General features: G+C 42.9%; 1 protein-coding gene across 1 annotated transcript in view; it reads right to left on the reverse strand.

Annotated features, from left to right (window-relative positions):
* Positions 1–12005, reverse strand: part of gli3 (GLI family zinc finger 3) — a 154615-nt gene that overhangs the window by 115602 nt on the left and 27008 nt on the right. The window contains exon 2 of the mRNA XM_036125807.1: positions 10375–10548. Within this exon, the coding sequence (XP_035981700.1) occupies positions 10375–10507 (133 nt within the window). The 5' untranslated portion in view covers positions 10508–10548. The remainder of the gene's footprint in view (positions 1–10374; positions 10549–12005) is intronic.

Below are 12005 nucleotides of genomic sequence, written 5' to 3' on the forward strand. Positions count from 1 at the left end.
AAGAAGGAGGAGGGCAGGGAAAATCTGGCCTAGGATGCGTTTCTGGACTCCGTCTGCCAAGCCCTGGCAGCACTTCTTTTTTTTTTTTTTTTTTTTTTTCGCACTTAGAGCCCAAGCTATTTACGAAAGCCCTGGGAGAATACGAGCACCGCACCAGAGGGTGGGAAGAGGAGAGAGTTGCTCCTTCTCAACCTCTGCTTCTAATCAATCACCAGAAATCACTGCCGTGGTTTATGGCCTTTGATCCTGGCTCCTCTTTCACACTGCGAGGGAGAGAGAGTTGTGAGGGGAAAGGGGAGCGGGAACGGAGGGGGAGCGGTGAGCAGGGTGGGAGTTGAGGCCCGCGGGGGTTGTGGAGGTCAGGGGAGGGAGATTAAGGAGCGTAGCGCCTTTTGCTCCCTCAAATATGAAAGCATGTCTTGTTTTAATCTGCCGGGTTTGACCTGAAACATACAGCCTGCTTCAGGTGAAGAACACATTTTTTAAATGAGGGCTTCACCATGTTAGGAAACGATGAACTCTTGGTGTTGTTTTTCAATATAACGACAATGTCATTTGCAAATAACCCACATTTTCATCAATAATGAGTTTCTTTGCATATTTAAATTGTCCCACCAATCTCCTTGACCTTCAGGATCTCGGTAACCTAAATGGGAAGTACGTCCAAGTGGCCAAATATATTATTGACAGAGTTTTAATCCATGACATTTTTGGATTAAATATTGCGTCCAAACAAATCTTTACTATTCCAATCTTGCTCAAATTGATATTGCGATGATAACTTGCAATGACATGTTTCAGGCACTACAAGTGTAAATTCAGAATGCAGTTATTTTATTACACCTGGATATATATATATTTTTGTGTCATTTCTACATATGCGTCTTTATTAAGACAAACTTCTTTGTCCTAAATTCAGTTTTTTGCTCTTAACCTTTTCTTTTGCATCTTTTATGATTTAGTTGTTTCATAATTTTTTGTAAAGATGAATTGACTTCTGTAAGGTATGTAGTAACTCGGCCGTTGTTGCTTTTCTTTTAACATCTACTGTATCTCTTATAATTCTACTGCTAATAACAAATACTTCAAAAACTTCTACCAAATGGCTAATATACAGATTTTCTTTAACTTGCTGACTACAGCATTCTGCTTGGGTTCGAAGGAGAAATCAAGTAACAGCTTTGCTGCTTGGTTGATGAAGCTGATTAATTGTTCATCAGCAATACTGACCAACTCTGTACAAGCAGCATTTTGGGTGGTTTGCTGCTCCGAAGGATACATTTTTGTGTTAACAGGGTGGAAAGACATCAGCAATGGACTCAAAAAGCATTTGTTGCCATCTGAAAAGTCTGGGAGATGGGTAAAAGTCCAAACTATGTAAAGATTCAAAGATTATTAATGAGCAAATAACATTAATAACATTAAAAACAGCTGCCAGTCTTCACAGGAGTAGGTATCCCAGCAAACTCATCCAGCGCCAGAGTTGGATTACAGTTGGATTACAAAACCCAAAAAATCCATCTGTGACTTTGTTTGTTTGAATAGCATGTTTTAAATTTAGAGTTCATTTACTGTTTACACAAGAAAGCCTCTTCATTCTCATTCAGATATGGCAGCATGACCAAAAGACTTCTACAACAATGACTTTCAGACAGAAAAAGTAGAGATATTTGGTTTTATCCAAACATGTCGCAATACGTAACGTCCAAACACCTCGAACAGTCAAGCACGGTGGTGGTGGGGTGATGATTTGGGATCATTTTGAAGCTACAGAACTTTCCGACTTGGTATAGAAGGCTATTTATCACATCTTTTCTACCATCATCTGGTGTCTGTAGTTTTGAAAGTCAGTAGTTTTGAACAGCTCTGATCCAACTCCAGGCTTTCTGAAGTAATTGACTGTTTTGGAGGCTCTGACTGCTTTCTTGCTCATTGGAAATCAAAATCGGTGGGCAGAACATCAGATTTTATGTTTTTTTTAAGTGCTACCATGTGTTTCATTGACACCTGGTGGCGCTATACTCTCTGAACGCCTGGTGGCACCTAGTTAAAACATTTGCTGCCATCTATTAACATGTTCCGGCACCAAACAACCACCATCCAACACTTTTAACAGTGTTTATTAGATAGTTGGTGGCATCTGATTAATGACCACAATGGCTTTCTCTAACTTTACGCTCATGGAGTTTACTTTGGACTTCATGGTGGAACAGAGTCAATTGTGGGGGGTCATCTGTCCGACAGCTGAAGTTTGTCCCTAACTGGGTCGGCAACAAGACACAAATTATATAATCACAAATTATAAGCCATTAACAATTTATGCTCAACTATTTCTGTTCATATATCAGTTGTATGATTTGAATGTATTGAATGCTCTCCTTCAAGTCGACGACAAACATTAACAGAGTCCAGGATCCTCTAAGTCCATTCAGCAAGGAACCCCACTAGTAGTAAGAAGCTGAGGGCGATTGAAGACAACAGGGAGGATGCAGAGAAAAAGAAAACACAATAAATCCTGCAGGCAGGATCAGGACACTCGTGCTTTGTGCCTCCTGGTGGGAGGGGAGCTACTGATGCCTGCCAACAAATGGACAGGATGGTAGAATAATCAACTGCTGTTTCCATGCTTTATTGGTTTACGGGTTTATGGGGCCTCTGGTCAGCCCTGAGCCTCTCTGAGGTCAGCAGGACAGCAGATTCAGGAGGAGCAGGATGCCTGACTGTCTTTGAGCTGATATGTCGTAAAGATGACGGTTGCCGCTTCTGACCCAATTGACTGGAGACCCTCAGGCATTTCTGGTTCTTAGTTTTGTCTTTGAAATGCACCTCAAGATCCCTACAAGGACCCATTATGACAATGAAAATGACTCTTAGAGCATCTGTAATTTCAACCTATTTGGCTTAAGAAGTCAACTTCATACAAAATAAAGTCTAACTCGGTCAGAGTAACAGAGGACGGCAATCGTGGTGCAACAACCAATCAATCTATTGTGTTACGCTTATTTTTGGTGTTCAGGAGGGAAAGCTTTAGCTTCCTCTGCCTAACAACAATCTTCAGGCTCATTCTGGAGGATCTCAACGAGTTCACAGACTATTAAGGATGCACAGTTTAACATATACGTATACAATCCGCCCAGTTTTTCTCCCACATGACGGAGCACTTTGTCTTTTAAAAGCGGAATCTTGGCCGCATACAGAAGAAACTCTTTTCACCCGCTTGTATCTTCACCATGACGAACCAAAGCACAGATGATGAAACCCCGATCCACGGTTCCCTCTTTTGCTCCATCCTGTCACCGCTTGTAAACTAAACACCAAGATACTTGAACTTGTCTACTTAAAGCAGAGACTACCCAGGAGGGAGTAGTCCGCCTTTTTCTCTGGGTGAGAACCATGACCTCAGACTAAGAGTACCTGATTTTTTCCAACACCAACACAACCACATCATCTGCAAAAGGCAAAGATTATACCTAAGTCGCGCAACTATACCACAAAATTAATCCAGGAACAATACAAACGGGGTTGATGACAAGGGGCAGCCCTGGCAGGGTCCAAACGAAACTAGAAACAGACTCAGCTTTGTCCCAAGAATGCTTCCTCAGCTAAAGCGAGCTAGGAAAACACTGATTTGTGGCGGGTTTGCGTGGAGCCTGGTGCCCATCTTCTCCAATCATTAGACTAGAGGCGGTTCACACTCCGGACATCTGTTAAACCATGCAGCCCACTAAAAAATAATAATAATAATTTAAGCCAAACCTACTTTGACCAAACACATGATAGTTACCGGTTGTTGAGATTTAACCTAGGGTAACCAAACACTACCTTATGTATTTTCATCAATCCGCTGTCATTGTAGCAATATGATTCCAGTCCCTGTAAGACTGAATGAATGAAAAAACGGGTATTTTGTTTTGCAATTTTGAACTTTCTTTTAGTTCTGAAGCCAAGCATGTCCAACATCAAGTAGGCAGAGCACTGAGCAATAAAGAGCAAGTGTGCAATTCCACCACAGCTAAGTTCTGGCGGCATCCCTGCGGTCTGCAGAAGTCTTCAGGCAAGTGGCTTATGTGCATCTTCCAGCGGCGGAGGGGCAGAGGGGGCCCCGGCAGGCGGATCTGGGCAGGCGGAAGGGCGCCAGACATGAGAGGCAAGGCAGGGCCCGAGTTGAGCCGGCCAGCTGAGGCTCCCCCTCTGCCCTGCGTGGCAGCGAGGCTAAGCTAATCCTGCGCCTCAGGCCCCCGAGAGGTGGCTCTGCCAAAGTCTGTCTCCCTGCTGCTGCAGGAAATTGCCTTCAGTGCAGAGGTCCATGAAATGGCCATGGCTCCGCAGTCAAGTGTGCGTGCATGTGGGGATTTTACAAACTCTGATCTAACAGGTAGACTTTGCAACACGGTGCCTTGCAGAAGTATTCAACCCCCCTTGTACTTTTTAACATTATGTCCCATTTCAGTTGCATACTTCAGCATATTTTATTTGGCATTTTATGTGTGGTGAACATTTATCGGTCACGTTTAGGGACCTCGTCCTGCTGAAAAGTGAACGTCGGCCCCAGTCTCAGGTGTTTTGCAGCCTCTTACAGGTTTATCTACTACTCTGACCTGCCTCCTCTGTCTCTGCAGCAGAGAAGCATCCCCGCGCTGCATGAAGCCGCCACCCCTACGTTCCACCTTGAGGACGGCGTGTTCGGGATGACGCTCGGTTTTACGTTTCGTTTGCAAAACACTTTCACTTAAACTCTCCTTTGTCTCGGTCTGCCACATAAAACGAAACGCGTTGAAGTTGTCTGCAACTTGGGGTATGAACACTTTAGGAGAGACGATGCATATTTCTCAAATATAGTTTGTATTATCACATAGACTGTAAAATTGTGGTTAAATTTGTGATTTTTAAGTTTTAAAATATAATTTTTTTTCTAGGGAGCATTATGTGTAGACCCTAAAGAGGTATTTTGACTATAAAAGCCTGTTTCCCTGTGTGGAGGTTTAGTGTCAGACCCTATAACACCTCGGCCATTGGACTGTTTGACCCTTAAGGCCAGCAGAGGTTCGCATCAGGTCTCTTATCCATCCATCAGTTCTCTCTCATTAGCCCCAACAGGCATGGCAGAGTAACATGAGGCGGGGCCTTGCCTACCTCTGTGGCCCCCCCTCATAAAATAAAGTGCAAATACAGACGGCACAGTAGTTGCAGGCAAGACCGTATCCCCCCTAAAAAAAAAGTCAGTTTTTTTCGTGATTTCACAGAATATTGAAATGTTAGTTGTACTTTTTGGAGGAGGATGGCCAGCAGGAGCTAAAAGGTGGAGAACAGAGGTGGCAGCATGAAGAGGGGGGGTGGGAGGGGGAGATGAGGCAGGACATAGTGCAGAAACAGTTGATTATGAGCCCCATCAAGTGATCAATGATTTCATTAATAAGACGGATCATGGGCCTGTCATCGCCGTGGCACAGGCTGAGGGATGATCTGCTCCCAATGCTTCATTTGCACCCCCCCCCACCCAAACCCCTTCACTCCCCCTCTCCCTCCCTCTCTGTCCTTCACATGCAGCCGACGACAAGGGAACGCCGGGGAAAATAAGAGGGGGTGAGGGGAGCCTAGAGGGGGAAGTTAGTCATGAGAGAGGAAGGGGGGGGAGGGAGGGAGGGGATGGATGAGAAGGGGGAGAGGAAGGAGGAAGAAAAGTGAAAATCCATTTTGAAACCCATTTTCAATTAGGGGTCCACAAGCTGTTATCACAGGTGTCCCAGAATGGGGGCCCGTAAGTGAAAATGTCTCCTATCCGTTTCTGAAATGAAACCTTATCTGGGAGGCACAAAGATGGCGGGGACAGCGTATCTGTAAATTACTTTCCATCCCCGCTGTTAACGGGAACTTTATTTCTGTCAGATGACATTCCCCTCTATTTACTGTTGATCATTTAAATGGCTGCCTAAAAAGACGGTGGGCCCTCACTCTCCCTCTATCTAACCCCCTCCCCTCCGTTGTACCTCTTTTCCCCTCTTTGAAAAGATTTTTTTCAATGCATTCATGTGCTTTTTTTCTCCATTAAACTCTTTAGCCATGCTATGTATTTGCTTAGGGATTTCTCTGGTAACATAGGGCTCTAACAAGAAGCCCTTCAGAGCTTAACTTGTTTGCATCCGAGACACTCTTGCCCTTGCTCTCTCTTTTTTTTTTTTTAACTGCAAAAATTAAAAAGGTTTTGCACTAGAGTGAAACTGAGAGATCAGCTGGCGGGAGGGAATTGAAAGACTTTAAGCTTGATTAACCCTGAAATCTGAACCGATCAAAAATCCAATCTTTTATCAATCAGTGAACACTCCTTATGTAAGCATAACCAGGTTGCATCTACCACAACACCACTGACCACTGACTGGACAGCCAGAAATGTTAAAACCTCATCTTTTCTCCAGTCAGTGAAGGCACCATACTAAGCGCTAACAAAGCACCCTGACACCAGCGCTCTTCTGTGTGGACGATGTTACTGAAAGAAGACAGAAAGTTAGCCATTTTCAGTTTCGCGGGAAGCGTTTTCAAAATTAAGTCAGAGATCCGACGATCACGATGGCTGCGAGAGGGCGATAGAGAGCAAGTCTTGTATTCTGAACCTCTAGCAACTATTTCTATTAGTCTGCAATCCATTCAAACTGCAAGCACATTAGGGAGAGCGAGACTTTCAGCAGATAACAGGAAGCCTGAGTCTGTGATGGAATACGCTGGATTTTAAATCTTCCCAACCCTTGAAAATCTCAGGTCATAGGATCTAGATTCTCTAACATAAACGCAGAGACTTCTGTTTAAGTTACGCCATTTGTGCAAACAGTGCTATCTGCGCCAACTATGCTAGCTGCCCTAATTCCACTAGCGGTGCTAATCATTAACACATTAGTAATAGTAATAGTAATATCATCTTTATTGTCATTGAAACATACATTGAAACATACATTACAACAAAATTTGTTCTCTGCTTTTAACCCATCACCCTTGGGGAGCAGTGGGATGCCACTGTGCGGCGCCCGGGGAGCAAACGGGGGTTAAGGGTCTTGCTCAGGGACCCAGAGTGCCGGGACCGTTTCGGGGTCATTATGCTAAATAAAGTTTTTAATTGTGAACTCTGCACCCTTTCTATCTTTGTTTTAAAATATCAGTAAAATCCGTGCCGGCATACAGTGTAACGATAGACCAGGTGTCCCATATGCAGATGCCATTAGTCGTTAAAAAAAAGCCATTTGGGATTTAATTCCTGACCTTGGGATGCTGAACAAATCAGTATCTGGCCACAAATTGCTTCTTACTGCATTTTTGACTTTCGTAACATAGGATGTAAAAGATCTGTTGCTAAAACAACTTTTTCTGAGAGTTTTCTACAAATCTTGCAAAAAAAACAACACTTTTTTAAAACAGCAAATGATCCCCCAGTGACAGATTTTACTCGGGCAAGGAACGGAACTGAACAAAGAATTAGTAGATTTTGTGGTCCACCTGCCTGGTGAATGATGGGAACTGTAGGGGAGAGCAACCCCACACCCCCCCCCCCCAAAAAAAAAAAGAATCCTCCTAAAGAGCCCCAATCACAGCACTGTCGTGGCCCGGTCGGCTCCTTTGAGCTGTCAATAGACGAGGAGGAGGGGGGGGCCCGCGGAGATGAATGGCACCCAGGATGAAGCCACCATTTAGCCAACCATGTGGGAACTCTGTCTCAGTGATTACTCAACCTGGACACAACTAAGTCAAAGAAAACGGGGGAAAAGAACAGAAAAAAAAATGATCTGATCCAGGAAAAGTCTATTATGTTCCGCTTGAGAGCCATTTTCAAACACCGAGCAACAAATCCACCCCTCCACATTTTCCAGGTTTTGCAACTTCTCGTACTGCCGGGCAAAACAACCACGTGAGCAAACTAGTCGCCGGGGTTCCACAGATGCTCACAATTACCTTTTGTTTGGATGGAGGCAGCAGGGTAGGGGGCTGCGAGGGTTAAAGTTGAGGCCAGTGTAGGGTTACACCTGATAAGAGGTTAAGAGTTCTGGTGGTGGGGGGGGATTTGGGAATGTGCTGTAATTATAACCACACAAAGAATCTGTAAGCAATATTATGATGCCGTGACAGAGATTAAGATCTAAAAAAAAAAGGGACCTTTCTCTGCCGATAAGTGTTATTCCTTCCCTCATCAAGTGCGTTAGGAGACTACTGTAGCTATAAGGAGTGCGACACTAGCCGCTTCAGTACAGCGGACTCCCTTTGCAAGGTTTTCAAGACAAACCGTGTGCCGTTCGGAGCCGTAATTACAAGGACATTACTAAGAAAAATCCCCAATCACAGAGCCAAATTGCAGCCATGCTTTTTCCACAACTAACTTTTTTTTTCTCCGCGCTGTCCCGTTAATGAATAAAACGGCGCCGGCCATCTGGGAGAGGGGGAGAGCGAACGCGTTCCGTCGGATGCTTCAAGACGCATTACCTTACCCACTTCCTGCGATAAGTCCCATCTGGAGGCAGAGTCGCAGCAACTTATTTACTCTTTCCCGTATTGTTTGCTTCCCCCTCTCACACGTCCACGGGGCTGATGGCGGTGAGTCAGAAAACACTCGGTCAAGCGTTCCCAACTCTTGCAGCAAGTTCTCCAAATCCTCTATCAGCTAATGAGCACAGCTGCAGCTTGGGATGTGGTGATCTCAACACCGGTTTTTATTATGACTCTGGCTTGATCCTCTGAGGCTTTCCACAAAATGTGCCATTTAATACTTCTCTTTCCAGCCAAAGATCTGAAAATGAAAGGCTGAATGACGACAGGCTTAATGACGCTCTGTGCACTTTTAATGGCATGTGTTGAAGACCTCGTTGTGCAAACATGCCAGAGCCGCTACCAAAGAGTGTTGTACGGGAAACGTGATGAACCCGAAACAAAGACATACATGTTGACCTTTTAATCAGAATGAGAACACGCGTGATACATTGTTCAGATGCGCGGGTGGAGTTAGGGAGAGGTGTTGAGGTCAAAACTCTAAAAATGTTAGGCCCAAAAGAAAGTCTGTTTCTTTCTAACTTTTTAGTGGAATACAGATTTAAAAACAGAAATAACGTTAGTTTTTCTCACAGAAAGTACTCCTAGCTCAGTGCTTCTGTTTAATTTTGTGCCTCTTTATGTATAAGGTATTGACAGAGGTATTGCTGCATTTAAGTTGCTGCACACTCGTTGTTTTTCCTCGCCCTAGAAAGTACTATGGGTGTAACAATACATCGATTCACATCGATATATCAATTAAATGAGTAACAATCCAATTACATTGATGCAAAATGACAATATCAATCTATATCATATTTTTTTTAGATATGCCTTTATTTTGAAATTCATTAAAGTGAGAAGAATGCTGTTTTTGATTTAAATGCCTACTTAGAAATAAAAAAAAATCTTGTGAATTAATGCCAATGTCATTTAGTGTTAGATGGGTAGATAATATTGCATCATATCGATTGGAAATTGTAAGACTGTTATATCGGCAAATGTATCAACATCCAAACAAATCAGTATAACATTGTATGGTGATAAAGCTGTTGATTTACACCATTAGAAAGTACTACTATTGCAGCCATGTACTCTGCTTTTTTACCCATGGAAAGTTCTTCTAGGCTTGTCCTCTGCTTAGTTTTGTCTCCTTTGTGGATGGACCCATTAGCCGAGCTATTGCTAGTATTAGCGCTGTCGCTCATAGTGAGCCTGGTTCTGTTGGAGGCTTCTACCTGTTTATAAGGGAGTTGTTTCTTTCCACTGTCACCATATTCTTACCAGGACAGAAGAATTGCTGGAAATTCAACAATTTGACACAACAGGCTGTGCTTCCTTACACAGTTCATAATTTTCTTTTATCTGGTGCAGAATATTTCCATCAAAAACTCTCTCCAGAATGACTTGACAGTGAATAATTAGAAAAATACATTTAAATCAGATCAGGTTGACCACATTCGAGCCCTGCCTTGATCTTGTTAAAGTGTCAGTTTCTGTAAATGAGTTCAGTAATGTCTGTATTGATAGTTCCCAAATATATAGGGTTGGGAAATATTAAGTAGAAGGGGGTATCTTGTAAAAACAAAAATCTTCAAATATGAATTTACTCAGAAAAATTAAATTTAATCTGAACTTAGCATATTCAATAAATGAGATCCAAACTGATTCAGAACATAATCGTAGTTATTTATGCAGCTAGTACTCTCACTCTGACCTCATTTAGTTGGTTTACTGCTTTTTCACCATCAATAGTTGGGGTAAAAAGTCACTGAAGCAGCTTTTCTTTGTGGTTTGAAACCCTAAGCGCTTACGAACCACTGGTCCACGCGAACCAAAGAGTTTTAGTAGGAAGTTAGAGGCAAGATGTACCGTTTGAGGTGGTGCTGGAGGCCACCGCCTTCTCGCTGATGTCAGTGCGTGCCGATGAGCCCTTCGCAGCCACAATGGTCTCCACCCTCTTCTTCTTCTCAGCTGCTGAACTGGCCTGGGACTGGGTTTCCATGGTGATTTCTCATTCCTCAGGACCTCATGGAGACGGACGAACTGGGGAAGAAGAAGTTAGAGCAATGAGGTGAACGTACCGAGATGTATTAGGACCAATTGTCCCTTAAAGCAACCACGCACCGACCGGCAAGCACAAACCCCTCTTGACCCTTATTTTAGCTTCACGTCGGGCTTTGTTTTCAACGTATGCCGTGTCAGTCATTTCCATCCACCTTTAAGGGCCATCTTAATTAAGCTGTGGCCACGTCACCTAGATACATCCGCCTCCATCTAAAGAAAAAAGGTTATTCTTTTTATTAGTGTTGCACCAATACCGATACCAGTATCGGACGGGGCCCCGATCCAGCACTAAAATGATGGTATCGGTATCAGAAAGTACCAACAAATAGGGCACAGATACCATTTTGATGTTTGTATGTCTCTTGAACGCAGCCTTCTCTCTCCAGACTAGTATTATACATGTTATATAAATTCATGAAAGTTGCACTATTTTGGCATTTGAGAGCCAAAACTCAGGGTTTAAAAGAGATTATTCAATTATTAATGTAATTTTACTGTCTTGCTGTTGCACTGCTATTATACATGTTATAATTTCATGAATGTTGCACTGTTTTGGCCTTTATTCAACTATTGTCACCGATTGCAGGTAGGCAATAAAAAGTTCTACTACCCTAAGATGGTATCGGTATCGGCCAATACTGCACAGCCAGGTATCGGGTATCGGGGCCAAAAAATGGCATTGGTGCAACACTACTTTTTATAGAACCTATACCGGTAGATAAGTATCTATGGGACGACAGGAAGCTAAAAATCTATTCAAAAACAATCTTGTAAGATCATGGTCAACTGCCAGGTAGTCAGTCATAAGGACATTTAGATATCAAGACAAAAACTTAAAAAAAATATATATATCAATTGGTTGCTTGAAAATGTTTGTTTCTTAATGAACTTGATTTTAAACAAAAAAAATTTCAACCTTTAACTATTTCTCAGCCTCTTTTAAAACTTGTGCGATTCAAAAGCTCAACATTTTCAATGAGTTTCATTCACAATGCCCTCTATATTAATTCATATTAAAGATATGTAAGAATACAGAGAGGACGACCTTGGACCACTTGTTTTTGGACAATCGCTAGAACATCCGGTGGTCCCGGGTCCTTTCTTATAATTTTCTTTTTCCTTCAACTCAGACCACAGGTTTTCTATTAATCTGGAGACGATTAATCCGTTCCTTGTGTGGATTAGATCATGCTTCAGATCACTCTCCTACTGAAAAACCGTAATGATGACCTGTTTTTCTGGCAGAGGCTCACAGATTATCTAACATCTCCTGGTATTTAAATTAGTCACTGATGCTGGGCACTCTAACAAGATCCTCAGGGAATCTGAAAGAGAAACTGTCCCTTAGCATCACAGGTCCTCCACTGTACTTAACAGAGGGCATGGAGTGCTGTTCCTCACATTCGTTCTTTATTAACAGCAAACCCACATGGAGT

The sequence above is a fragment of the Fundulus heteroclitus genome, chromosome 21, assembly GCF_011125445.2.
Source record: "Fundulus heteroclitus isolate FHET01 chromosome 21, MU-UCD_Fhet_4.1, whole genome shotgun sequence".
NCBI classification, from domain to species: domain Eukaryota; kingdom Metazoa; phylum Chordata; class Actinopteri; order Cyprinodontiformes; family Fundulidae; genus Fundulus; species Fundulus heteroclitus.